Source organism: Osmerus eperlanus, chromosome 4 (assembly GCF_963692335.1).
Source record: "Osmerus eperlanus chromosome 4, fOsmEpe2.1, whole genome shotgun sequence".
Lineage (NCBI taxonomy): Eukaryota > Metazoa > Chordata > Actinopteri > Osmeriformes > Osmeridae > Osmerus > Osmerus eperlanus.
In genome coordinates this window covers 23,176,308-23,203,905 of record NC_085021.1, presented here as the reverse complement: position 1 = coordinate 23,203,905, position 27,598 = coordinate 23,176,308, and the positions used below count along the sequence as shown (strand labels likewise).

Genomic DNA, 27,598 nt, shown 5'->3' with positions numbered 1-27,598 from the left:
GGGGATTAGCATAGTGGCTAACCCGGTGGAGTCCTGCAGTTTAAGTGCTTCTTTCTTTCTTTCTCTCTCTCTTTCTTTCTCTCTCTCGCTCCCTCTCTCTCTCTCCCTCCCCCCCTCTCTCTCCCCCCCCCCCTCTCTCTCTTTCCCCCCCCTCCCTGTCCCTCTCTCTCTCCACCAGGCTTGAAACCAACAACACGCTACAGTCACGCTAACCATGGCAACAAGCCTGAACTGTGTGCAGACCAAACATCAGAAAAACTGACTAAGCTGCTAAGATGACTCTGAACATGGAGGGGTGCAGGGAGCTGTGTGTGTGTGTGTGTGTGTGCAGGGGGCAGGGAGCTGTGTGTGTGTGTGTGTGTGTGCAGGGGGCAGGGGTGAGTATAAACTCTCATTCTAAAGAAATAAAAAGCACATGAGTAGAACTACAATGGATCTGGACTTAACCGGTCTGACCAATCACAGAGCAGAAGGGAGGGAGGGAAGGAGGGTCTAACGGGGCCCTCCGTCCCTCACTTCCTGGTTGGTGTGATGATGCGGACAGAGAGTGGGCGGGGCTACAAATAGGGAAAGGCAGTCGAAACAGAGATCGCTCCGCAGTGCATCCTGGGAGATGCAGTCACTCCTCCTTCTGTAGTGCTCCGTCTGATGGGCAGTCGTCAAGGCAACGGGGGGCCTCTGCCTCTGCCCCCTCTGATTGGTTGTCTCTGCTGGCTAAGGCACATGGGATTGGCTGGGCCAGTGGGGGCATGTCCAAGGGCTGGCCAATGGCTGAGCTGCCGTTAAGCTGCTGGGACACGCCCTCTGTGTTTGGCCCCGCCTCTTCTGAGGCTTTGGGGGAGGAGCTGGAGGGGGGAGATGACGACAAAGTCTGGGGGAGGGAGGATGGGGAGTATTGGGGAGAGGGAGAGAGGAGAGATAAGGATTAGAGTGGAGAGGGAGGGAGAGAGGAGAGATAGAGGGGTTAGAGAGGAGAGGGAGAGAGAGGGGTTAGAGAGGAGAGGGAGGGAGAGAGGAGAGGGGAGAGAGAGCGGTTAGTGTTGGAGGGCCCTAGGGTAGACAGTGTGTGTGATGTGGTTCATACCTGTGGTGTGGTACTGGTCACCTTCTTCCCTGGACGCACTTTCAGAGGAACATCCTTACCCCTTCTGGGAGGACAGAGAGGGGAAACAAGTCTCAACCCTACTCAGCAGTTTCACAGTATTTGACAGTAAGTGACAGTATTTAGGGTTAGACAGTATTTCAACAGTCCCTGCCAGCTCTGTCCTCACCCCTTCCCCGCCCCCACTGACACCACCGTCATGCCCCCCCGGGGGCGCAGGGCCCTGCTCCCGGCCCACTGGCCCACCACCATGCCAGCGATCTCCAGCTTGCCTCCCTGGGGGGGGATGGCCTGGATACCTGCACACAGGGGGGCAAAGGTCACACACAGGGGGGCAAAGGTCACACACAGGGAGAGAGTGTGTGTGTGTGTGTGTGTGTGTGAGAGCCTACCTGGGAAGGCCCTGGGTCTGTGCTGGGCAGGATGATGATGAGGATGATGATGGGGCATGTTGCCAAGAGGACGAGGGGGGTATATGGGCGGCATGGGGTAGAAGGGGGGCACCATGGGAGGGGGCAGGAAGGCAGGGGGGGGCAGGGGCGGGGGGGGGGGGGAGGGGGTCGGGAGAGGTTGATGCCCTCTAGAATAGCCTGTCTCATCTTCTCTACCCTGGACACCAACTCCTCCTGGGGGGAGGGAGGGGGAGAGGGACAGAGACACCAGAAGGGGGAGAGACCAGAGAGTTAGCATACAGCATCTCTAAAACCCTCACCCCCCTGCGTACCAGCCCCCCCCTGCGTACCTGCCCCCCCCCTGCGTACCAGCCCCCCCCTGCGTACCTGCCCCTCACACATGTCCAGCAGGGCAGACCGGTCTCTGCAGGAGCGGCTCAGTTTGCTCTGGAACAGCTTCCCGTCGAAGAAGCCCCAGGGGCAACAGTGTTCCCATGGCAACGGCTGACCGCACACGTCGTTGACGAAGAGCGCCGTGTCGACGCCCGCCATGAAGAGAGAGGCCAGCTGCACGCCTCGCACGTCCACCTTCTCCACCTGCACGCACACACACATGGACACACACACATGGACACACACATGGACACACCGACGGACACACACACAAACACGTACAAACACACGCACAAGGAAAAGTTTCAGGAACATTTTGAATTGCAAGGGGTGTAATGGGTGTAATCTGCGTGTCACAGGGGTGTAACAGGAGTGTAATCTGTGTGTCACAGGAGTGTAACAGGAGTGTAATCTGCGTGTAACAGGAGTGTAACAGGAGTATAATCTGCGTGTCACAGGGGTGTAACAGGAGTGTAATATGCGTGTCACAGGGGTGTAACAGGAGTGTAATCTGCGTGTCACAGGGGTGTAACAGGAGTGTAATCTGCGTGTCACAGGGGTGTAACAGGAGTGTAATCTGCGTGTCACAGGGGTGTAACAGGAGTGTAATCTGCGTGTCACAGGGGTGTAACAGGAGTGTAATCTGTGTGTCACAGGGGTGTAATCTGTGTGTCACAGGAGTGTAACAGGAGTGTAATCTGCGTGTAACAGGAGTGTAATCTGCGTGTAACAGGAGTGTAACAGGAGTATAATCTGCGTGTCACAGGGGTGTAATATGCGTGTCACACGGGTGTAACAGGAGTGTAATCTGCGTGTCACAGGGGTGTAACAGGAGTGTAATCTGCGTGTCACAGGGGTGTAACAGGAGTGTAATCTGCGTGTCACAGGGGTGTGGTTGCGTGACCTTCAGCTCCTGCAGCTGGTCAGGTTCGTACAGCTGGTTGGACACGGCTTGGGCCAGGAACGCATCCAGCTCATGTCTCTGGAGGATCCTGCCTCCTGGCCACTGCACCATATACCTACACACACACACACACACGCACGCACACACGCACGCACGCACACACGCACGCACACACGCACATGCACGCACACACACGCACGCACGCACACGAAAAGTGAAAAAAAGATTTCCTCACAACTCCCCAGGAGCAGAACTGGGCACTAACACACATACTCTCCCTAACACACACACACACACTCAGTCCCACACACAGCAGGGTGGTGCAGCAGGGTGGTGCAGCAGGGTGGGGCTACCTGAGCACACAGCACATGAGCAGCAGGTGCTGGGGGACGTGGGCGGGGTTGAGCAGGGCGGGGCAGTCTGAGCGGAGGCAGGCCAGGAAGGCTCGGGTCCTGCGGGAGCGGTCCTCCCCAGCGCGGCCCAGCCACAGCCTGCGCAGGTTGGGACAGGTCCACTCCCTGAAGCACAGCGCAGGGACCAGCTCCGGGGTCAGCGCTGACTTGGCCTTCCCACTGCTCCACTCCTTCACTATGACCGGGGGGACTGGACACACACACACACACACACAAGCAGGCATACACACACACACACACACACACAGGCAGACACACACACACACACACACAGACAGGCGAACACACACAATTTTAAATAATTTTCCCGCTATTAATATGAATCTTTCTACACTGCTTGGCCTCTCTTCCTCTCCCTCCTTCTCTCTCTCGTTTTCCTCTCCCATCGTCGTCCTTCTCTCCCTTTCTTCCTCCCCTATCTTCTCCTCCCCCCCTGTCCTCATACCCTCCAGGGGAGCTCTCTTGCGGAGGGCCAGTCTCTCCATGCGGCGGTGGGTCTCTGCCAGGCTGAACAGGACCCCGTAGCAGTACTGTCTGGCTGCTCTGAAGAGCAGCGCGGCCGGGGGCAGCTCCGAGTTACACTCATCCTCGATACACACTGGCATCTTCATCTCTCCCTGGGGGGTGAGGAGGTGACAGAGTGTTTGAGTGTGTTTATGTGTGTATGTGTACATTGGTTAGTATGTCAGTATGTGGTAGATCTGAGGGTGTGTGTGTGTGTGTGTGTACCTTGGTTAGTGTGTGGTAGATCTGAGGGTGTGTGTGTGTGTACCTTGGTTAGTGTGTGGTAGATCTGAGGGTGTGTGTGTACCTTGGGTAGTGTGTGGTAGATCTGAGGGTGTGTGTGTACCTTGGTTAGTATGTGGTAGATCTGAGGGTACATGAGTCCTCTCCGGTGTCTGTGTTCAGCTACACGCAACACCTCCGCACTGACCTGAACACACACACAAATACACAGAAATAGTGATTAGAGCATTATTAAAGCAGGAGGGTAAATGCTGTCTCCCCCCCCCCCCCCCCCCCCACACACACACCAACCTGGGGCAGAGGGGGTGTGGTGATGTCCATGTGACTCCGCGTCGCCATAGACAACAGCGACGGAATGTTTGAACCACTCCCGTTACCGTGGGAACCATCCCCCAAAACCCTGCCCCCTCTCCCGGAGGGGTCATCCCACCTAGAGGACTTGTCTGTTAGATGACTGAGAGATGGAGGGATGAAGAGAGAGATGGAGGGATGAAGAGAGAGATGGAGGGATGAAGAGAGAGATGGAGGGGTGGGGAGAGAGATGGAGGGATGAAGAGAGAGATGGAGGGATGAAGAGAGAGATGGAGGGGTGGGGAGAGAGATGGAGGGATGAAGAGAGAGATGGAGGGGTGGGGAGAGAGATGGAGGGATGAAGAGAGAGATGGAGGGGTGGGGAGAGAGATGGAGGGGTGGGGAGAGAGATGGAGGGATGAAGAGAGAGATGGAGGGATGAAGAGAGAGATGGAGGGATGAAGAGAGAGATGGAGGGATGAAGAGAGAGATGGAGGGATGAAGAGAGAGATGGAGGGGTGGGGAGAGAGATGGAGGGATGAAGAGAGAGATGGAGGGATGAAGAGAGAGATGGAGGGGTGGGGAGAGAGATGGAGGGATGAAGAGAGAGATGGAGGGGTGGGGAGAGAGATGGAGGGGTGGGGAGAGAGATGGAGGGATGAAGAGAGAGATGGAGGGATGAAGAGAGAGATGGAGGGATGAAGAGAGAGATGGAGGGATGAAGAGAGAGATGGAGGGATGAAGAGAGAGATGGAGGGGTGGGGAGAGAGATGGAGGGATGAAGAGAGAGATGGAGGGATGAAGAGAGATGGAGGGATGAAGAGAGAGATGGAGGGATGAAGAGAGAGATGGAGGGGTGAAGAGAGAGATGGAGGGGTGGGGAGAGAGATGGAGGGATGAGGAGAAAGATGGAGGGGTGAGGAGAGAGATGGAGGGGTGAGGAGAGAGATGGAGGGATGAGAGAGATGGAGGGATGAGGAGAGAGATGGAGAATTGGGAGGTGACAGAGAGACAGGTTTACCCTCAAAAGTAGGGATATTTAAATGTATGTATGTGTGTGTGTTTATATATGTGTAGGAGTGGGTGCGTGCACATGAGTATGTGTATATAAGTGTGTGTGTGTATGTGTGTGTGTTCCTACTTGGCGTTGCTGTCATTGGGTTCATCTCCGTCCGAGGAGGAGGAAGGGGAGGGGGATGGGCCAGGAGGAGCACCAGTGTGGTGATTGGGTAACCTGCCTCCCCCGTGACTGGAATCATATGGAGCCGACCAATCAGAGAAGCCCATTTTCCCCGGGAGTGAATCATTGCAGTCCTGGAGGGGTGGAGGCGGGTTCTGAAACAGGAATGCTGAGCCTGGTCCATACGGTGCGTTGTGATAGGCTGGCTTCACCCCAGTCATCTGGGGAGGCCCAAACTGGAGGAGGGAGGGGGGAGGGGAGAGGGGGGAGGGGAGTAACAGTATTATTTTACTTCAATCTGTAATAGATACCCAATCTGAGAGAGAGACAAGAGAGACAGAGGGGGAGAGAGAGACAGGGCAGAGGGGGAGAGAGAGACAGGGCAGAGGGGGAGAGAGAGACAGGGCAGATGGGGAGAGAGAGACAGGGCAGAGAGAGAGAGAGACAGGGCAGAGGGGGAGAGAGACAGGGCAGAGAGAGAGAGAGACAGGGCAGAGAGAGAGAGAGAGAGACAGGGCAGAGGGGGAGAGAGAGACAGGGCAGAGGGGGAGAGAGAGACAGGGCAGAGAGAGACAGGGCAGAGAGAGAGACAGGGCAGAGAGACAGGGCAGAGAGAGAGAGAGACAGGGCAGAGAGAGAGAGGGCAGAGGGGGAGAGAGAGACAGGGCAGAGGGGGAGAGAGAGACAGGGCAGATGGGGAGAAAGAGAGGGCAGAGAGAGAGAGAGACAGGGCAGAGGGGGAGAGAGACAGGGCAGAGAGAGAGAGAGAGACGGGGCAGAGAGAGAGAGAGACAGGGCAGAGGGGGAGAGAGAGACAGGGCAGAGGGGGAGAGAGAGACAGGGCAGAGAGAGACAGGGCAGAGAGAGACAGGGCAGAGAGAGAGAGACAGGGCAGAGAGACAGGGCAGAGAGAGAGAGAGACAGGGCAGAGAGAGAGAGAGACAGGGCAGAGGGGGAGAGAGAGACAGGGCAGAGGGGGAGAGAGAGACAGGGCAGAGAGAGACAGGGCAGAGAGAGAGAGACAGGGCAGAGAGACAGGGCAGAGAGAGAGAGATACAGGGCAGAGAGAGAGAGGGCAGAGGGGGAGAGAGAGACAGGGCAGAGGGGGAGAGAGAGACAGGGCAGATGGGGAGAGAGAGACAGGGCAGAGAGAGAGAGAGACAGGGCAGAGGGGGAGAGAGACAGGGCAGAGAGAGAGAGAGACGGGGCAGAGAGAGAGAGAGACAGGGCAGAGGGGGAGAGAGAGACAGGGCAGAGGGGGAGAGAGAGACAGGGCAGAGAGAGACAGGGCAGAGAGAGACAGGGCAGAGAGAGAGAGACAGGGCAGAGAGACAGGGCAGAGAGAGAGAGAGACAGGGCAGAGAGAGAGAGAGGGCAGAGGGGGAGAGAGAGACAGGGCAGAGGGGGAGAGAGAGACAGGGCAGAGGGGGAGAGAGAGACAGGGCAGAGGGGGAGAGAGAGACAGGGCAGAGGGGGAGAGAGAGACAGGGCAGAGGGGGAGAGAGAGACAGGGCAGAGAGAGAGAGAGAGACAGGGCAGAGAGAGAGAGAGAGAGACAGGGCAGAGAGAGACAGGGCAGAGAGACAGGGCAGAGGGGGAGAGAGAGAGAAACAGGGTACCTGATTCTTTCCAGTCTGCATGTGGCCAGGAGGTCCTCCAAATGGGTTAGGTCCAAACCCAGGTACTAAACACACACACAAACAACATTGAAGGAGCACAACATGCTTTCCTACACATTGATAAGTCTTGTTACGTACTATTGATAATGGATTATGTAATAATATACAATTAGAGATGATAATATTATAATGTACTATCAACAATTACTGATAATACTATTGACAGCCATGTGATTGACACAGGCCGCAACCAACTGTGTCCAGACAAGATACAACAGGAGTGAAGCTGATTGGATACTCACAGATGTAGGGGGAGGGGCCCATGGAGAGTGGGCGGGGCTTGGAGGCAGCAGAGAAATACTCCACAGCTTTCTTAAAACGCTCGACTTTATCCTCCATACGGGACTGCCACACAGACACACACATTACAGACCTGCGTGGCTGTGTGTCCATCTGTGTCTGGATGCATATACAGTATCTGCGTATACATCTGAGTATTTACAATATTTATAGCAATATGCGTGTAGTGAGTGTGCGTGTAGTGAGTGTGCGTGTAGTGAGTGTGCGTGTAGTGAGTGTGTGTGTAGTGAGTGTGTGTGTGTAGTGAGTGTGTGTGTGTAGTGAGTGTGCGTGTAGTGAGTGTGCGTGTAGTGAGTGTGCGTGTAGTGAGTGTGTGTGTAGTGAGTGTGTGCGTGTAGTGAGTGTGCGTGTAGTGAGTGTGCGTGTAGTGAGTGTGTGTGTAGTGAGTGTGTGTGTGTAGTGAGTGTGTGTGTAGTGAGTGTGTGTGTGTAGTGAGTGTGCGTGTAGTGAGTGTGCGTGTAGTGAGTGTGTGTGTGTAGTGAGTGTGTGTGTAGTGAGCGTGTGTGTGTAGTGAGTGTGCGTGTAGTGAGTGTGCGTGTAGTGAGTGTGTGTGTAGTGAGTGTGTGTGTGTAGTGAGTGTGCGTGTAGTGAGTGTGCGTGTAGTGAGTGTGTGTGTAGTGAGTGTGTGTGTAGTGAGTGTGCGTGTGTAGTGAGTGTGCGTGTAGTGAGTGTGCGTGTAGTGAGTGTGCGTGTAGTGAGTGTGTGTGTAGTGAGTGTGTGTGTGTAGTGAGTGTGTGTGTGTAGTGAGTGTGTGTGTGTAGTGAGTGTGCGTGTAGTGAGTGTGCGTGTAGTGAGTGTGCGTGTAGTGAGTGTGTGTGTGTAGTGAGTGTGTGTGTGTAGTGAGTGTGTGTGTAGTGAGTGTGTGTGTGTAGTGAGTGTGTGTGTAGTGAGTGTGTGTGTGTAGTGAGTGTGTGTGTGTAGTGTGTGTGTGTAGTGAGTGTGTGTGTGTAGTGAGTGTGTGTGTGTAGTGTGTGTGTGTAGTGAGTGTGTAGTGTGTGTGTGTAGTGAGTGTGTGTGTAGTGAGTGTGTGTGTGTAGTGAGTGTGCGTGTAGTGAGTGTGCGTGTAGTGAGTGTGTGTGTAGTGAGTGTGTGTGTAGTGAGTGTGTGTGTAGTGAGTGTGTGTGTGTAGTGAGTGTGTGTGTAGTGAGTGTGTGTGTGTAGTGTGTGTGTGTAGTGAGTGTGTGTGTAGTGAGTGTGTGTGTAGTGAGTGTGTGTGTAGTGAGTGTGTGTGTAGTGTGTGTGTGTAGTGAGTGTGTGTGTAGTGAGTGTGTGTGTGTAGTGAGTGTGCGTGTAGTGAGTGTGCGTGTAGTGAGTGTGCGTGTAGTGAGTGTGCGTGTAGTGAGTGTGTGTGTAGTGAGTGTGTGTGTGTAGTGAGTGTGTGTGTGTAGTGAGTGTGTGTGTAGTGAGTGTGTGTGTGTAGTGAGTGTGTGTGTAGTGAGTGTGTGTGTGTAGTGAGTGTGTGTGTGTAGTGTGTGTGTGTAGTGAGTGTGTGTGTGTAGTGAGTGTGTGTGTGTAGTGTGTGTGTGTAGTGAGTGTGTGTGTGTAGTGTGTGTGTGTAGTGAGTGTGTGTGTAGTGAGTGTGTGTGTGTAGTGAGTGTGCGTGTAGTGAGTGTGCGTGTAGTGAGTGTGTGTGTAGTGAGTGTGTGTGTAGTGAGTGTGTGTGTAGTGAGTGTGTGTGTGTAGTGAGTGTGTGTGTAGTGAGTGTGTGTGTGTAGTGTGTGTGTGTAGTGAGTGTGTGTGTAGTGAGTGTGTGTGTAGTGAGTGTGTGTGTAGTGAGTGTGTGTGTAGTGTGTGTGTGTAGTGAGTGTGTGTGTAGTGAGTGTGTGTGTGTAGTGAGTGTGTGTGTAGTGAGTGTGTGTGTGTAGTGAGTGTACCTGGGACTGCTTGAAGACGTCCCTAGCGATGGCCTCCAGGTTGCCCAGCTCCTTGATGGAGGACACGTACTCAGACACGGCCTTGATCACCACCTCACAGGGGGGCAGCACCAGCTGGTGGGCCCGCACCTGCACACACGCACACAACCACACACTGCTGAAACCCCCCTGAGACACTGCTGCTGTTTGTTATCACAGTGAGCATCTCAGGACTAACTCCTCCCAGGATAAACTCCTCCCACCAGGACTAACTCCTCCCCCCAAGATCAACTCCTCCCCCCAAGATCAACTCCTCCCCCCAAGATCAACTCCTCCCCCCAAGATCAACTCCTCCCCCCAAGACTAACTCCTCCCACCAGAACTAACTTCTCCCCCCAGGACTAACTCCTCCCTCCAAGATTAACTCCTCCCACCAAGACTAACTCCTCCCCCCAGGACTAACTCCTCCCCCCACGACTAACTAACTCCCAGGACTAATTCCTCACAGAGAGCAGTTGTAGATATGAAGGGGGCTGAAGGTTGTGACAGGAGTTTAGTTCTACATCAAGGTTAGTAAAGTGTGTGAGGTGTGTGTTACCTTGAGCGAGGCCAGGGGGTGTTCTGGGCCGAGCAGGCTCCAGTGGAACGCTGCTAGGTCCTCATCAGGCAGGATGTGGTTCCCTGAGAGAGGGGAGGGGGCCTGTCAACAACCATGTTTTTAAATGTAGCTGTTTTAATGGTGTCAGTGTGTGTGTCTGTTACCCAGCAGGACAGGTACTGTGTGTGTGTTACCCAGCAGGACAGGTACTGTGTGTGTGTTACCCAGCAGGACAGGTACTGTGTGTGTGTTACCCAGCAGGGCAGGTACTGTGTGTGTGTGTGTTACCCAGCAGGGCAGGTACTGTGTGTGTGTGTGTTACCCAGCAGGACAGGTACTGTGTGTGTGTTACCCAGCAGGGCAGGTACTGTGTGTGTGTGTGTTACCCAGCAGGGCAGGTACTGTGTGTGTGTGTGTTACCCAGCAGGGCAGGTACTGTGTGTGTGTTACCCAGCAGGGCAGGTACTGTGTGTGTGTGTGTGTTACCCAGCAGGGCAGGTACTGTGTGTGTGTGTTACCCAGGAGAGCAGCGAAGCAGGGCAGGTGTTGAGTCTTGAGGCCCAGCTGCCTGGCGGCCTCAGACAGCAGGTACTGGTGGGTGCTCAGGTTCTTCCCGTTCCAGCTGAGCTTCAGGGCGTGCGAGGAGAAGTAGGCGGGGACGTTGCACAGAGCGAACTCAGAGTCCTGAGCGATCAGGCCGGCGAAGCCAAAGTCCCGGTACAGAGACAGCACCTCCTGGTGGTGATCCTCCAGGGTCTGCACCACCTGCAACACCATCATCACCATCAATACAAGTCACCTGCACCACAACAACATCAATATTGTAACCTGGGGGTATTCCATCAACATTGCTGATGAAAGCTGCGCTTACACAAAAAAGCCTCACTTAGGTAAACGTCAACTTAGACTTAAGCCTCAAGCCGTTCCACTAACGTTCCGTTCCACTTACAAGCAACGCTAATTCAAGCTAGACCTCGATAAGCTTAGATTGTACACGCACATGGAGAACAGAACCAGCCCAGATCAGGCAATCGTCGAAAAGAGTTATGTTGCAAAAAACAAAGTGTAAACCAGCAGAGTGGTGTTATTTTCAGCAGCGCAAATTGATTTTATTGTTTTTTTGGATCTTTATCCCCAAAAAGGGCAATGTTGCCGCAATTAACACAGCAAGGGAGACATCTTGTCAAACCATTACGACCGTTTAAATGCGTAAATTGTAGGCCTACCAAATCTACTTAACATAACTAATGCATTTAGGCCTACTGATAATTAACCTAATTTGATGAGCTGTTTGAAACCATTCTGACAGTAATCACTGGCCGATATTCTCAACAGGAGGTTGAGAATAATAGCCAAAAAAGAATGTGGCAGCAATTGAAAATTGTATTTGGATATAGGTTATGTATAATTTCAAAACACTGCAGAAGGCCATGGTTTGCACTTGAAGTGGGATAATGTTTTTGTCTTCAAACCTTGAACAAAATGAACACATTACTTCAAAATAACTTTGCCACACACATTTCTTAACTGATATGCTAAATGCTGAGCTTTAAAATAAAAGGGAAAGATATCCATGACTAAAACGGGGATTCACTGAAATAAGTATTATTGCACAGATCCAGCACAGAATTTCAGATCAGAAGGTGACCCAAACTGTAGCACGCTTTGCTTGGCAGAACAGTCATTTAAAATTGCTCAGCATGACTAAGAATATATCATTATTAAATTACGGAGTCTGTTGGCTGAGCGGTGAGGGAATCGGGCTAGTAATCCGAAGGTTGCCAGTTCGATTCCAGGTCATGCCAACTGACGTTGTGTCCTTGGGCAAGGCACTTCACCCTACTTGCCTCGGGGGGGAATGTCCCTGTACTTACTGTAAGTCGCTCTGGATAAGAGCGTCTGCTAAATGACTAAATGTAAATGTAATTTACACGTGCACTAGTATAGTAGTACTACTATTCTTACTGACAGTGTACGGACAGCTGCCTCATACCCTAAATGTACAGGTGTACATTTAGGGTATGGAAAGATTTCCAATTAACATAGTCTGCCTCCACAGGTCCAGAGGCTTGGACAGTGGCAGACTCTGGCTGTTTGAAGGGCAGGGGCAGAAAAATGTAAAGGGCTGCTACTGCACAACATGGGCTCTCACCAGTGTAACAATGGGAATGGGACGACACCTCAAGTGTCGTCACAGCCTCACTTTGGGAAAGCTTGCCCTAGTGGGCACATTGTAGGGGAGACTGTTGGGCACAGAATCTAATCGTCTTCTTTGGAAAGGGCACCATTTGTGACACTGTCATGTAGGGGCAGCATAAAGGGCACTTCATAACAGCACCCTTTCCATTGGAAGTTGCTGTTTAATTTTAATTGTAACTTGTCTAACTACATGCTCTTATTGTTCTTATTTGTATACTTATTTGGTTTTCACAATGTATGCTTCATGTTTGGGGCTATCTTCTTGTTATGATCAGTGACCTATGCACTTTTGTAAAACTCTCTCTTGGAAGTCGCTTTGGATAAAAGCGTCTGCTAAATGAAGACATGTGAAGTAAGGGCACGGGAACAGTGAAGTTTAGACCATTGTAAGGGCACCTTATAGGGCACTGCATCACGTTGTAAGGGCACCTTATAGGGCACTGCATCACGTTGTAAGGGCACCTTATAGGGCACTGCATCACGTTGTAAGGGCACCTTATAGGGCACTGCATCACGTTGTAAGGGCACCTTATAGGGCACTGCATCACGTTGTAAGGGCACCTTATAGGGCACTGCATCACGTTGTAAGGGCACCTTATAGGGCACTGCATCACGTTGTAAGGGCACCTTATAGGGCACTGCATCACGTTGTAAGGGCACCTTATAGGGCACTGCATCACGTTGTAAGGGCACCTTATAGGGCACTGCATCACGTTGTAAGGGCACCTTATAGGGCACTGCATCACGTTGTAAGGGCACCTTATAGGGCACTGCATCACGTTGTAAGGGCACCTTATAGGGCACTGCATCACGTTGTAAGGGCACCTTATAGGGCACTGCATCACGTTGTAAGGGCACCTTATAGGGCACTGCATCACGTTGTAAGGGCACCTTATAGGGCACTGCATCACGTTGTAAGGGCACCTTATAGGGCACTGCATCACGTTTTCTCTACTATTAAGACTATCATTTATTGCGTTAAGAGGCATCCTGGGCCCTCAAGCATATTTCCCAATGTGAATGACACAGTAGGGCACTTGGTCTCATCTTGCTCTAGATCGTATTTTAGAAACACTCTTCAACCATGGGGGCACCAGGCAGTCACCCTGAGTCTTCCAGTGGGCCTGGATACACCCATGGGGACCATGTATTGCACCCATAACATTGGGGAAGCCAGATGAAGTAATATAGAGGCTTGTCAACATATAGGCTACTTTAAACAATGAAAATACTTTATACAATTGAATAAAAAGTCTCCTTGATTCTTTTAGTTTCAAGATGACCTGGAAAACTTTACTAATTTCTGCGAAGGACGGCTGTTATCGTGTTCATTGCCATCCTTAAGAGTTGCTAAAGTGTTTATATATATTTTTATTTTTTTTAAGAATGACAATATAATATATCTAGATAAACTATGCTGGGCCTGCTGAACCTATACATCTTACATTCACATTACATTTAGCAGACGCTCTTATCCAGAGCGACTTACAGTAAGTACAGGGACATTCCCCCGAGGCAAGTTGGGTGAAGTGCCTTGCCCAGGGACACAACGTAATATTGCACGGCCGGGAATCGAACTGGCAACCTTCAGATTACTAGCCCGATTCCCTAACCGCTCAGCCACCTGACTCCCACAGATACTGGTCAGGGAAGCATAACTAGAATAAGCCACTTTAATGGAACGGAACTCTCGCTGAAGTAAGCGAGACTTGTCGAAATAAGCCTGGCTTTTCCTGAACAGTCTAACTTGCACCACAACAACATGAATAGTCTAACCTGCACCACAACAACATGAATAGTCTAACCTGCACCACAACAACATCCATACAGGTAACAATGACCAAACGCTAAATAAGCACCAACTGGACAGAGCTGTTAAGAGTTCCTGTAGATCTCCCTGTGTTCTACTGTCCAGAGGAAGGATGACCTCTGACCCAAACACCTTTTCTAAACAGCCCAGTTCATCTGTGGTTCTGAACACTGCTGAGATGTTACTTTACACTGTGTCTGGCAGCAGTGATGTTACTTTACACTGTGTCTGGCAGCAGTGATGTTACTTTACACTGTGTCTGGCAGCAGTGATGTTACTTTACACTGTGTCTGGTAGCAGTGATGTTACTTTACACTAGGGGTGGAACGGTACATGTATTCGTACCGAACCGTACGGGCGTCAGGGTAGGCACTGCCTGCCAAAATTCAAACGTAAATTTTTTTATTAAATCATTTTATTTAATAAACTTGTATTGTTTATTCTTGTAATTTATATATACAATATGTGTGTTATTCCAATTGTTTAGACATTACGATGACAAATGTAGCAGTTACACATAATCAAATAAAAAAATAAAAAGTAGAATAAGCAGTGCTTTTACTGTCCGTTCACTGCGGACGACAAGCGAAAACCTCACTACAGTACAGTACCAGTCAAAAGTTTGGACACTTTCCCATTCAAGTGCCTAGCCTCTTACTGACATCACCGCACGTCACTGGTTGTGGGGTATGTGAGTGGAAATACATCTAACATGCTAACGCATATAACGCATCTGGCGTGTGCTAAATGACTAAAAATATCCGACGCCATCACCCAGGTGTGCCAATCACTGGAACGAGACCAAAAAAACTGTCCAACTTCTCCTCCCTACAGTGCTTAACCAGCCATTAGATACACATACAAATAGGGACGAAAAAATTACTGACGCAATCGGAATTTATATGTCATCTTCAATGCGCCGTATTCACTCGTAGAGGAACCTGGTTTGTTTTGCTTTTCCCTCCGTTGTACCGAACCGTGATGTCTGAACCGCGGTATGAACGGAACCGTGACTTCAGTGTACCGTTCCACCCCTACTTTACACTGTGTCTGGTAGCAGTGATGTTACTTTATACTGTGTCTGGTAGCAGTGATGTTACTTTACACTGTGTCTGGTAGCAGTGATGTTACTTTACACTGTGTCTGGTAGCAGTGATGTTACTTTACACTGTGTCTGGCAGCAGTGATGTTACTTTACACTGTGTCTGGTAGCAGTGATGTTACTTTACACTGTGTCTGGTAGCAGTGATGTTACTTTACACTGTGTCTGGTAGTTGAAATGTTACTTTACACTGTGTCTGGCAGCAGTGATGTTACTTTACACTGTGTCTGGTAGCAGTGATGTTACTTTACACTGTGTCTGGTAGTTGAAATGTTACTTTACACTGTGTCTAGTAGCTGATATTTTACTTGAGATCTGTCTGGGGGTAACATGCTATCTGAATGTGTCTGGGGGTAACATGCTGAGTCACACAGCAGCAGAACCTGATCTGGTCTGAGAAGCCCCACAGCTCTGAGCCTAACTACACACTGAGATGCCACCAGAGTAGAATGTACTACAGTAGAATACAGAAGAGTAGAATACACTACAGTAGAGTACAGCAGAGTAGAATACATTACAGTAGAGTAGAATACACTACAGTAGAGTCAAGAAGCCCGACGTTCAAATCACCTCTGTTTGTTACTTTGGATATATATTGTTTTTATTATTGTTGCTTGCTTTTTCCACAGGTACACTTGCACTTATAGCAGTTCATGTTGTTTAATTGTAACTTGTTTAACTACATGCTCTTGTGGTTCTTCCCTTTGGCACTTATTTTGGTTGTTCACAATGTGTGCTTCATGTTTTGGCTACTCGCAATGTTTTGTGGCTATCTCGTTGTTATGATCAGTGACCTATGCACTTTGTAAAGCTCTCTCTTGGAAGTCGCTTTGGATAAAAGCGTCTGCTAAATGAATAAATGTAAATGTAAATAAACGCATCTGCTAAATTCATACATAACAAACCGCACTCTCCTCCGCCATCTTTCTTGCATCGTCAGAGTGAATTCCTCCCATCTCCGCCAGGGGGAGTGGACGCATTGTAAAGCGGCCTGTCTATCTCAATCTTCTTCCAAACATTCACACTGCTAATGAACACACACCGCTCCAACACTGGGGCACACAGTAACATTACCACTAACACTTCATGGTCAGAGTCGCTGCTGACAGCACGTCGGTGATTCATCTCACTCGTCACAACACCAGCTGCGCCCACATGGAACGGGAGTTGCGGCCATGCGCTCATGACATCGAATGTCAAACCAACGAAATACAAAACTATGAAACTAATGTTGGCTAGAAACTGTTACTCACCCGCACTCGGAAGCGGAACATGGCGAGGCGGACGCAGTGACTGAGGCAGGCCGGGGGCAGGAACCAAGCCCGGGGAGGAGGGGTGGCTTTGCTGCCGACGTGGTTGACGATGAGCTGCGCGGTCTGCCGCTGCCCCTGGGCTCGGCGCGCCCACTCCGGCCAGCGCTCCTTACCGAGAGTGCCGTTAAACACCACGACCAGCTCGAGACCTCCCTGGTAGAGACAGGCCTGCGAGAGCGCAGCCAGGTAGCCCAACATAGCGTTCCACTCGCCCCCGCACACCCAGTCCGTCTGGTATCCGCCGTACAGGCGCTGTAGGCCGGAGTCTGCATCGATCAAGATCCGGGCCGGCGGGGGCGGGGGAGGCATGGGCCCTTGGTGATGAGGATGGTGGTGGTGGTGGTGGTGGTGAGGTGGCTGGCGGCCGGCGGTGCGCGCCAGCTTCAGGAGATCCACCGGAACCGCAGCCCCGGGACATCTCTTCTCTAGATACTCCTGGAACCCCTGAACTCCCATAACGGTGTTGTTGAGCCGGTGTGTCTGGCCGGGAGTGGACTCGGGATACGTTCTGTACGCCGTGATTGTAAGGTTATTGGCGAGACGTTAGCTAGCTATGCACTATTAGCTAGCTAACTTGTCTCGGACAGTGAGTGACTGTTGTAGCACTTCGTCGATCTACTTGGACCTGCCCCCTTTATAACTTTAATAAATTGACAGCAAGCTAGCTAAATATGCCCCCACCTAGCTCGCTACTTCAGCAGATAGACGTATAGCTAGCTTCTCTATTTGGTCTGGAGTAGTTACAGTTGGCTTTCCATCGCTGTCAATGTTGGTGAGGCGCCAGCAAAGCCAAATAAACTTGCTAACACGGTTGGACCTAAACCCCATGTAATAACTAATACAATAAATGTTTTTTGCAAGTTGATGAGTGTGTTGTTTTAGGCGATGTTTCCAAATTGATTATCCCGCTGTTGCACATTGAAGCAATGCTGCGCACGAGCTAGCTAGAAAGCTAGTTAGCGAACATGACTGTCGAATAATTCAGCATCGGACGGTCACGATAATTGATAACAGTAGCAATACTAGCAGCCTAGCGCGTTAAAATAATATGTTTAATGTTGGCTGGCATGCAGGATATCCTATGACAAGCTAACGTTACACTAGCAAGTTGGCTACCTGGCTAATGTTAGCTAACTGTGCAGCTAGTTAGCTGTGATAGCTGTCGAGCTCAACCCCGGTGTGACTGACGCGTCAACTCGTACAGACAAGCCTGGATCAGACACGACGCGGAATGAAATGAATGTTGGGAGAAATAAAATAAAATAAAATAAAAATAAAAGCCCGATGGTGCCTCCCTCGCTTTCTTCCACACTCACGACTTCATGTTGCGGAGGGGAACATACTTCCAAGCGACATCAGCCATCTTGCGACTTCCTCGCGGACAGACAGACTGGGCCGGAGAGGCGTAGAGGCGGAGGAGCGGTGATGTGGAACGTCGCTACAGTGGGAAATGTATTTCTATAAGTGCACGTCCTCAGACCCGGGCGCTGCTATTCTGGAGTGAAAGACTCAAAGTACCAGAGGTGTGAGACGATATTTCGGCTTGGAGAAGAAAAATTAATAACGGACCTTTTATTTAAGTTATGTTCTGAATCGAAGTCACTTGTTATTGGATACATTACTCTGGAGTGTTTCGTAAATGCGGCCCCTTAGTTATAAAAACATTCATCTTTTGGATAATGTATTTGTGGCACTTGATTATTAATCTTTCACCCACAGTTGATTTGAAAAGAAAATGTAATGAAGTTGTGTGTGTTGTCGAGGATAGTAAACAAGTATAAAACAGTTAATGTTGAGTCAGGGTTAGTGAGACAGATATGAACAGGATCACTCGTTTCTCAGCTGAGCTTTTGTCGCCCTCTTGTGTTTGCTATCGGTACAGCCAGAGAGTGGCACAGCCACCCGGTGGGCTCGTGAATTAGGAAGAGAAAAAAAGATGTGAGTGAAGTTGGACTCGTGTGTGATTCGGGAGAGGACGGTAGACTTGGTACAGGTGAGAGTCCTGATATCAGCCCCGTATAGCCGTCACTCTGATCACGGCTGGGTTCATGACTGGTTAACGACACCCACGTTACATTGGAGATGAGTTGTTTGAACTGTGCGCGCGCAGCCTTCCGTTAAGCGAGAGTTGAAACATTCCGATTCAAGATGACGGGCCGGTCGGTGTTGTCGCTGTCCAGAGTCCTGAAGCCTTTTTGGGCCGGATTAGTGGCCAACGGCCGCAATACGAACGTAAGCGCTTTCAATTCCTTTAATATTTGTTTTCATCTTCTCCAAAGCTTTGACATGTTTAACAGATCTTTTTTTAGAGCTAGTTGTAGCCTATGGTTTATCGAGGCTAGTAAGCTGATTAGGAGGTAACACTAACTTAGCCTAGCTAGCTTGCCTAGCTCAATGGAGTTCAGATCAATGGACAGTCGGTGTGTGTCGCTGTCCTTTCAGCACCACGGTGACATTGTCAGTTAGCTAGCACAAGGTGAGTGAATGTTTGAATCCATTTAAGGTTTTATAATGCACAGAATCAATGTATAATGTATTTCATGAATGGAGGATGTATTTCATGAAGGGAGGCTATAATGTCTTGTGTGTGTATGTGATGTTTATAATGGAAGGTGAGGCCGAACAATAATGTCCATCCTGGATAGACAATTAACTTCTATTCTATTCCAGAGTTTAGGGCAGAGTTATTTAAATAACTTTATGGTAGCAAATTAGTTAATGGGATCTAGATAGACTGATTCATAACAGGAAATGTTGTTGTTGAATATCCCCTTTAACACTGGAATGTCGCGCCTTCATGCTGCCTGGCAGTTCTGTATAAACGGTACGGACACCGAATGGAGTCATTGTTTTAAGTAAAGCCGAGTACAATAGAGTACAGTAGAGTACAGTAGAGTCCTCAACTAGCCTACTCATCAATGATGCAAACTTTTTTTTTTTTTTACTTTTTATATATATATTTTTCCAACCTTTCAAAAAAATAAAATAATAGTTTGAACATATTTTGAAACCTTTTCAAACTTTTGTTTTAACTTTTTTTCCAAAACTTTCTTTCAGAAGTTTTTTTTCCAAAAACTGTTTTCTGAATTTTCTTTTCCAAAACTTTTTTTCCAAACCTTTTTCTAAACTTTGTTTTTACACACAGTGAAAGAAGAGGAAAGGAGAGAAGAGGAGAGGGGAGGAGAACAGAGAAACCTAAAACAGAGTAGATTGAATCAGAGTACAATAGAGTACAGTACAATAGAGTACAGTAGAGTATAGTAGAGTCCTTATCAAGTACTCATCAATGATGCTTTTTTTTTTTGAAACTTCTTTAAAAAAATGTTTTCAAATGTTTTTGTTTTTTAAATAGTTAGACAATCTTTTTAAACCTTTCAAAACTTGCTTTCAAAACTTTTTCCTAAAACTTGTTCTTCACACACGGTGAAAGCAGAGGAGTGTAAAAGAGACAGCCGGCATGGAGGAACTACACACGCTAGCAACCACACTGACGTCACGCCTCTGATTCCAGAACGCTGGTCGCTGTTCTAATGGCTTGCCAATGGGGTTTACGGCAGGGTTAGGGTCAGGGTTAGGGTCAGAGATCAGGGGCCTCATGTATAAAGGATTGCGCAGCTTTCATACCAGAAGATGGCGTACGGCCAAAACTCGAAAAGTACTTATGCACAGAAATATTCACATGTATAAAACCAGTTGTACGCCAGGTCCTGCGCACCTTTCCTTTATAAATCACAATCAACGTGAGATTGACGGGCACGTGAACGAGCCACTGACCCCGCCTTGCCTCCTCCCATAAATGAATATGCAGATGGACTATACATGCGCTCCTGAGGTCATGTCTTTGTCTGAATTACCGTACTTCTTCGAATAAACGCTGCCCTCGAATAAACGCCGCACCAAAAATGAACGTTAAACGCCGCAGCGATTATTCAAAGAAATATGGTGACTTTGAGATTGAGGTTCTGACAACAGAGGTGGAGGCGAGAAAATGTGTCCTGTTTGGTGGCCTGTCATCAGGTATTAGATGAGATTTAGCTAAATGTAAAGTGCATTACAAATAAAATTATTATTATTATAGGGCCATAAATGCTGTGGGTTCAGAGAACCGGACCATGGCAGAAATTAAGAAGAAATGGTCCGATGTAAAACTTTAAATGAAGAAACGAGTGGTGGCGCATTGTAACAGCAAGGCAGCTATAGGGTTAGCGTGACATGCATTTCCTGAGTGATTTTGTTGTTCGTTTGACACCCTCAAGTTTAGTTATTAAGTGGTGGCGGATTAAACAGAAGGCTATATAGCATTTCTCGTTTTGGGTTTTGATGTGATCATCCACATTAATGATCAAACTTTTATGTTTTTTGAATAGTCAACGTCATAAACGTAGTAGTGGAAACTTTTCAGTTAGAGTTCGCCACGTTACAGAGCCAGACACGACTTTGCGGACGGTCCGCACATTCTCACGTCTGCTCAAAAGTTTCTGTGACGGCCCGCACATTCTCACGTCAAGTAAATCTTTATACATCACAAAGTGTGCGTGAAAACCAGCGTACGCAAGATTTTTGTGCGTACGCAACGTTTATACATGAGGCCCCAGGTGATTGATGTCAAAGTGACTTTTCCGTTCTTGCCTCCATGTGCAGGTGCTGGTGACGTCTGCCTGTGGCACGAGAGAGAGGTCCAGCTACACCGTGAGACTCCACAACACCAACATCACACTGGACCCTTTTAAATAGTGCTAACAAGAAGACAGGAGATTAATGATCGAAAGTGCACAGTTTTAACAGTATTTCAGTGGTCAAGAGTCAAGGAATGGTCTGTTACCAGGCACAGTGTAAAGTAACATCTCAGCTACCAGACAGTGTAAAGTAACATCTCTACTACCAGACACAGTGTAAAGTAACATCTCAGCTACCAGACACAGTGTAAAGTAACATCTCAGCTACCAGACACAGTGTACAGTAACATATCAGCTACCAGACACAGTGTAAAGTAACATCTCTACTACCAGACACAGTGTAAAGTAACATCTCAGCTACCAGACACAGTGTAAAGTAACATCTCAGCTACCAGACAGTGTAAAGTAACATCTCTACTACCAGACACAGTGTAAAGTAACATCTCAGCTACCAGACACAGTGTACAGTAACATCTCAGCTACCAGACACAGTGTAAAGTAACATATCAGCTACCAGGCACAGTGTAAAGTAACATCTCAGCTACCAGACAGTGTAAAGTAACATCTCTACTACCAGACACAGTGTAAAGTAACATCTCAGCTACCAGACACAGTGTAAAGTAACATCTCAGCTACCAGACACAGTGTACAGTAACATATCAGCTACCAGACACAGTGTAAAGTAACATCTCTACTACCAGACACAGTGTAAAGTAACATCTCAGCTACCAGACACAGTGTAAAGTAACATCTCAGCTACCAGACAGTGTAAAGTAACATCTCTACTACCAGACACAGTGTAAAGTAACATCTCAGCTACCAGACACAGTGTACAGTAACATCTCAGCTACCAGACACAGTGTAAAGTAACATCTCAGCTACCAGGCACAGTGTAAAGTCACATCTCAGCTACCAGGCACAGTGTACAGTAACATCTCAGCTACCAGACACAGTGTACAGTAACATCTCAGCTACCAGACACAGTGTAAAGTAACATCTCAGCTACCAGGCACAGTGTAAAGTAACATCTCAGCTACCAGGCACAGTATACAGTAACATCTCAGCTACCAGGCACAGTGTAAAATAACATCTCAGCTACCAGGCACAGTGTACAGTAACATCTCAGCTACCAGACACAGTGTAAAGTAACATCTCAGCTACCAGGCACAGTGTAAAGTAACATCTCAGCTACCAGGCACAGTATACAGTAACATCTCAGCTACCAGGCACAGTGTAAAGTAACATCTCAGCTACCAGGCACAGTGTACAGTAACATCTCAGCTACCAGGCACAGTGTACAGTAACATCTCAGCTACCAGACACAATGAACACTAATAATATCAACTACAGTGCACCAATCCCAACTAAAGCACAATGCAGTCAGTCACTGCATTGTAAGTTGCCATCTGTCTGCCATCTCCTCCAGACCTGCTGCCCTGAGACCTTCCCTGCATGTTACCCCAGTGTGTCACCCATGGATAGGAGGGGGGGAGGTGGGGAAGGGGGCTTGGAGGAGGGTGGATGGAAGGGAGTAGGGCGTGGGACAAGGGTAGAGGTTGGGGTGAGATGAGGGGTGGTGTTGAGATGGGATGGGGGGAGGGAGTGAGATTGGATGGGGTGAGGTGGGGGTAGATGGGATGAGGGGGAAGGAGGGGTGGGGTGAGATGGGAGGGGGGAGGAGGAGAGGGAGGAGGGCTCCTGAACCAACTAACCCTGTTCTTTCCTCTTTGACCTCCTCTCTCCCCTCTGAACTACCAGGCCATAGTGAGTACCCCCCCTACACACACACACACACTGTCTCTCATCATCTGGCCATAGTGATTATATCTCTCTCTCTCTCTCTCTCTCTCTCTCTCTCTCTCTCTCTCTCTCTCTCTCTCTCTCTCTCTCTCTCTCTCTCTCTCTCTCTCTCTCTCTCTCTCTCTCTCTCTCTCTCTCTCTCTCTCTCTCTCTCTCTCTCTCTCTCTCTCTCTCTCTCTCTCTCTCTCTCTCTCTCTCTCTCTCTCTCTCTCTCTCTCTCTCTCTCTCTCTCTCTCTCTCTCTCTCTCTCTCTCTCTCTCTCTCTCTCTCTCATAAACAGTCAGTTTCTTCTGGTTATGTAGCGTGGATTAGATTGTGGGGAATCATGTTGCAGTCCAGGAATGGGATTGGAATTCTAATGATGTTGATGTGTGTGATTGTAGCCTCCTCCTGCACAGTATGGAGGGAGACACATGGTGACTGTAATCCCTGGAGATGGGATTGGACCAGAGCTGCTCAACCATGTACAAGAGCTGTTCAGGTACACACACACACATACATACACACACACATAAACACACACACCCCCCTGACCCTGCCTGTCCCCAGGTTCTGCTGTGTCCCAGTGGATTTTGAGGTGGTGAACGTAGACTCCTCCTCGACCTCAGAGGACGACATCAACGCTGCCGTCACCGCCATCAGACGCAATGGGGTGGCGCTCAAAGGTACCAAACACCTAACTTCTCTAACTCATAACTCAAACACCTGTTTGTGTTTGCTAAATGAACATAATGTACAGTGTGACATGAACAGGTCAGCATGTTTGAAAGGCTTATGTGAAGCTTTCATCTCTTCTCAGGGAATATTGAGACCAACCACAACCTTCCTCCCTCCTACAAGTCCAGGAACAACCTCCTGAGGTCTGATCTCCTCTCCTCCTCCTCCTCTCCTCTCTGCTCTCTCCTCCTGCCCCTCCTACCTGTTTGATAATGTGCTGCCTCTCCCCCCTGCAGGACCTCTCTGGACCTGTATGCTAACATGATGCACTGCCAGTCTCTGCCCGGAGTGCGTTCTCGACACAGGAACATCGACATCATCATCATCAGAGAGAACACAGAGGGAGAGTACAGCAGCCTGGAGCACGAGGTGTGTGTGTGACTAAGTGTGTGAGTGTGTGTGTGTGTGGGGGAGCATTTTAATACGATTGGAAAGTGAGATGATGGTCTGTTCCTACAGTGAACTCTCCCCCTCCTCTCCAGTGTTCCTGTGGTGGTGACCTCTCTCTCCCGTCTCTCTCCCCTCCTTCTCCAGTGTTCCTGTGGTGGTGACCTCTCTCTCCCGTCTCTCTCCCTCTCTCTCCAGTGTTCCTGTGGTGGTGACCTCTCTCTCCCGTCTCTCTCCCCACTCTCTCCAGTGTTCCTGGGGTGGTGACCTCTCTCTCCCGTCTCTCTCCCCTCTCTCTCCAGAGTGTTCCTGGGGTGGTGACCTCTCTCTCCCGTCTCTCTCCCCTCTCTCTCCAGAGTGTTCCTGTGGTGGTGACCTCTCTCTCCCGTCTCTCTCCCCTCTCTCTCCAGAGTGTTCCTGTGGTGGTGACCTCTCTCTCCCGTCTCTCTCCCCTCTCTCTCCAGAGTGTTCCTGTGGTGGTGACCTCTCTCTCTCCGTCTCTCTCCCCTCTCTCTCCAGTGTTCCTGGGGTGGTGACCTCTCTCTCCGTCTCTCTCCCCTCTCTCTCCAGTGTTCCTGGGGTGGTGACCTCTCTCTCCCCTCTCTCTCCCCTCTCTCTCCAGTGTTCCTGGGGTGGTGACCTCTCTCTCCCGTCTCTCTCCCCTCTCTCTCCAGAGTGTTCCTGGGGTGGTGACCTCTCTCTCCCGTCTCTCTCCCCTCTCTCTCCAGAGTGTTCCTGGGGTGGTGACCTCTCTCTCCCGTCTCTCTCCCCACTCTCTCCAGTGTTCCTGTGGTGGTGACCTCTCTCTCCCGTCTCTCTCCCCACTCTCTCCAGTGTTCCTGTGGTGGTGACCTCTCTCTCCCGTCTCTCTCCCCTCTCTCTCCAGTGTTCCTGGGGTGGTGACCCTCTCTCTCCCGTCTCTCTCCCCTCTCTCTCCAGTGTTCCTGTGGTGGTGACCTCTCTCTCCCGTCTCTTCCCCTCTCTCTCCAGAGTGTTCCTGGGGTGGTGACCTCTCTCTCCCTCTCTCTCCCCTCTCTCTCAGTGTTCCTGGGGTGGTGACCTCTCTCTCCCGTCTCTCTCCCCTCTCTCTCCAGTGTTCCTGTGGTGGTGACCTCTCTCTCCCGTCTCTCTCCCCTCTCTCTCCAGTGTTCCTGGGGTGGTGACCTCTCTCTCCCGTCTCTCTCCCCTCTCTCTCCAGAGTGTTCCTGTGGTGGTGACCTCTCTCTCCCGTCTCTCTCCCCTCTCTCTCCAGTGTTCCTGTGGTGGTGACCTCTCTCTCCCGTCTCTCTCCCCTCTCTCTCCAGTGTTCCTGTGGTGGTGACCTCTCTCTCCCGTCTCTCTCCCCTCTCTCTCCAGAGTGTTCCTGTGGTGGTGACCTCTCTCTCCCGTCTCTCTCCCCTCTCTCTCCAGAGTGTTCCTGTGGTGGTGACCTCTCTCTCCCGTCTCTCTCCCCTCTCTCTCCAGTGTTCCTGGGGTGGTGACCTCTCTCTCCCGTCTCTCTCCCCTCTCTCTCCCCTCTCTCTCAGAGTGTTCCTGGGGTGGTGACCTCTCTCTCCCCTCTCTCTCCCCTCTCTCTCCAGTGTTCCTGTGGTGGTGACCTCTCTCTCCCGTCTCTCTCCCCTCTCTCTCCAGTGTTTCCTGGGTGGTGACCTCTCTCTCCCGTCTCTCTCCCCTCTCTCTCCAGAGTGTTCCTGGGGTGGTGACCTCTCTCTCCCGTCTCTCTCCCCTCTCTCTCCAGTGTTCCTGTGGTGGTGACCTCTCTCTCCCGTCTCTCTCTCCCTCTCTCTCCAGTGTTCCTGGGGTGGTGACCTCTCTCTCCCGTCTCTCTCCCCTCTCTCTCCAGAGTGTTCCTGTGGTGGTGACCTCTCTCTCCGTCTCTCTCCCCTCTCTCTCCAGTGTTCCTGTGGTGGTGACCTCTCTCTCCCCCGTCTCTCTCCCTCTCTCTCCCCTCTCTCTCCAGAGTGTTCCTGGGGTGGTGACCTCTCTCTCCCGTCTCTCTCCCCACTCTCTCCAGTGTTCCTGTGGTGGTGACCTCTCTCTCCCGTCTCTCTCCCCACTCTCTCCAGTGTTCCTGTGGTGGTGACCTCTCTCTCCCGTCTCTCTCCCCCTCTCTCTCCAGTGTTCCTGTGGTGGTGACCTCTCTCTCCCCTCTCTCTCCCCTCTCTCTCCAGAGTGTTCCTGGGGTGGTGACCTCTCTCTCCCGTCTCTCTCCCCCTCTCTCTCCAGAGTGTTCCTGGGGTGGTGACCTCTCTCTCCCGTCTCTCTCCCCTCTCTCTCCAGTGTTCCTGGGGTGGTGACCTCTCTCTCCCGTCTCTCTCCCCTCTCTCTCCAGTGTTCCTGTGGTGGTGACCTCTCTCTCCCCCTCTCTCTCCCCTCTCTCTCCAGAGTGTTCCTGGGGTGGTGACCTCTCTCTCCCGTCTTCTCTCCCCTCTCTCTCCAGAGTGTTCCTGGGGTGGTGACCTCTCTCTCCCGTCTCTCTCCCCTCTCTCTCCAGAGTGTTCCTGGGGTGGTGACCTCTCTCTCCCGTCTCTCTCCCCTCTCTCTCCAAGTGTTCCTGTGGTGGTGACTCTCTCTCTCCCGTCTCCTCTCCCCCTCTCTCTCCAGTGTTCCTGTGGTGGTGACCTCTCTCTCCGTCTCTCTCCCTCTCTCTCCAGTGTTCCTGGGTGGTGACCTCTCTCTTCCCGTCTCTCTCCCCTCTCTCTCCAGAGTGTTCCTGTGGTGGTGACCTCTCTCTCCCGTCTCTCTCCCCTCTCTCTCCAGTGTTCCTGTGGTGGTGACCTCCTCTCTCCCGTCTCCTCCCCTCTCTCTCCCCCTCTCTCCAGAGTGTTCCTGTGGTGGTGACCTCTCTCTCCCGTCTCTCTCCCCTCTCTCTCCAGAGTGTTCCTGGTGGTGGTGACCTCTCTCTCCCGTCTCTCTCCCCTCTCTCTCCAGAGTGTTCCTGGGGTGGTGACCTCTCTCTCCCGTCTCTCTCCCCTCTCTCTCCAGTGTTCCTGGGGTGGTGACCTCTCTCTCCCGTCTCTCTCCCCTCTCTCTCCAGTGTTCCTGGGGTGGTGACCTCTCTCTCCCGTCTCTCTCCCCTCTCTCTCCAGTGTTCCTGTGGTGGTGACCTCTCTCTCCCGTCTCTCTCCCCTCTCTCTCCAGAGTGTTCCTGGGGTGGTGACCTCTCTCTCCCGTCTCTCTCCCCTCTCTCTCCAGAGTGTTCCTGGGGTGGTGACCTCTCTCTCCCGTCTCTCTCCCCTCTCTCTCCAGTGTTCCTGGGGTGGTGACCTCTCTCTCCCGTCTCTCTCCCCTCTCTCTCCCAGTGTTCCTGGGGTGGTGACCTCTCTCTCCCGTCTCTCTCCCCTCTCTCTCCAGTGTTCCTGTGGTGGTGACCTCTCTCTCCCGTCTCTCCTTCCCCTCTCTCTCCCGAGTGTTCCTGGGTGGTGACCTCTCTCTCCCGTCTCTCTCCCCTCTCTCTCCAGTGTGTTCCTGTGGTGGTGACCTCTCTCTCCCGTCTCTCTCCCCTCTCTCTCCAGAGTGTTCCTGGGGTGGTGACCTCTCTCTCCCGTCTCTCTCCCCTCTCTCGTCCAGAGTGTTCCTGGGTGGTGACCTCTCTCTCCCGTCTCTCTCCCCTCTCTCTCCAGTGTTCCTGGGGTGGTGACCTCTCTCTCCCGTCTCTCTCCCCTCTCTCTCCAGTGTTCCTGGGTGGTGACCTCTCTCTCCCGTCTCTCTCCCCTCTCTCTCCAGTGTTCCTGTGGTGGTG

General features: G+C 50.7%; 2 protein-coding genes across 3 annotated transcripts in view; one reads left to right on the top strand and one right to left on the bottom strand.

The window, feature by feature from the left end:
- Positions 1 to 153: 153 nt before the first annotated feature.
- LOC134019476 (constitutive coactivator of PPAR-gamma-like protein 2) lies at positions 154 to 17,689 on the bottom strand. The gene is given in 18 exon segments (XM_062460399.1): positions 154 to 871; positions 1,085 to 1,148; positions 1,272 to 1,401; positions 1,495 to 1,654; positions 1,657 to 1,728; positions 1,882 to 2,091; positions 2,792 to 2,906; positions 3,145 to 3,394; positions 3,650 to 3,821; positions 4,055 to 4,138; positions 4,243 to 4,405; positions 5,384 to 5,658; positions 7,042 to 7,106; positions 7,344 to 7,446; positions 9,276 to 9,404; positions 9,853 to 9,935; positions 10,371 to 10,617; positions 16,217 to 17,689. Coding segments are annotated over 18 exon segments (3,090 nt in total). The 5' UTR covers positions 16,733 to 17,689; the 3' UTR covers positions 154 to 619.
- Positions 17,690 to 18,361: 672 nt separating this feature from the next.
- LOC134018318 (isocitrate dehydrogenase [NAD] subunit gamma, mitochondrial-like) overlaps positions 18,362 to 27,598 on the top strand; it is a 16,723-nt gene continuing 7,486 nt past the window's right edge. The window contains exons 1-6 of one of the 2 annotated variants that reach the window (XM_062458208.1): positions 18,362 to 18,508; positions 20,918 to 20,965; positions 23,136 to 23,233; positions 23,302 to 23,417; positions 23,552 to 23,612; positions 23,706 to 23,838. In XM_062458208.1, the coding sequence (XP_062314192.1) occupies positions 18,425 to 18,508; positions 20,918 to 20,965; positions 23,136 to 23,233; positions 23,302 to 23,417; positions 23,552 to 23,612; positions 23,706 to 23,838 (540 nt within the window). In that variant the 5' untranslated portion in view covers positions 18,362 to 18,424. Of the gene's footprint in view, positions 18,509 to 20,917; positions 20,966 to 22,697; positions 22,717 to 23,135; positions 23,234 to 23,301; positions 23,418 to 23,551; positions 23,613 to 23,705; positions 23,839 to 27,598 lie in introns of those variants that run through there. The other variant, XM_062458209.1, reaches the window with a different exon arrangement.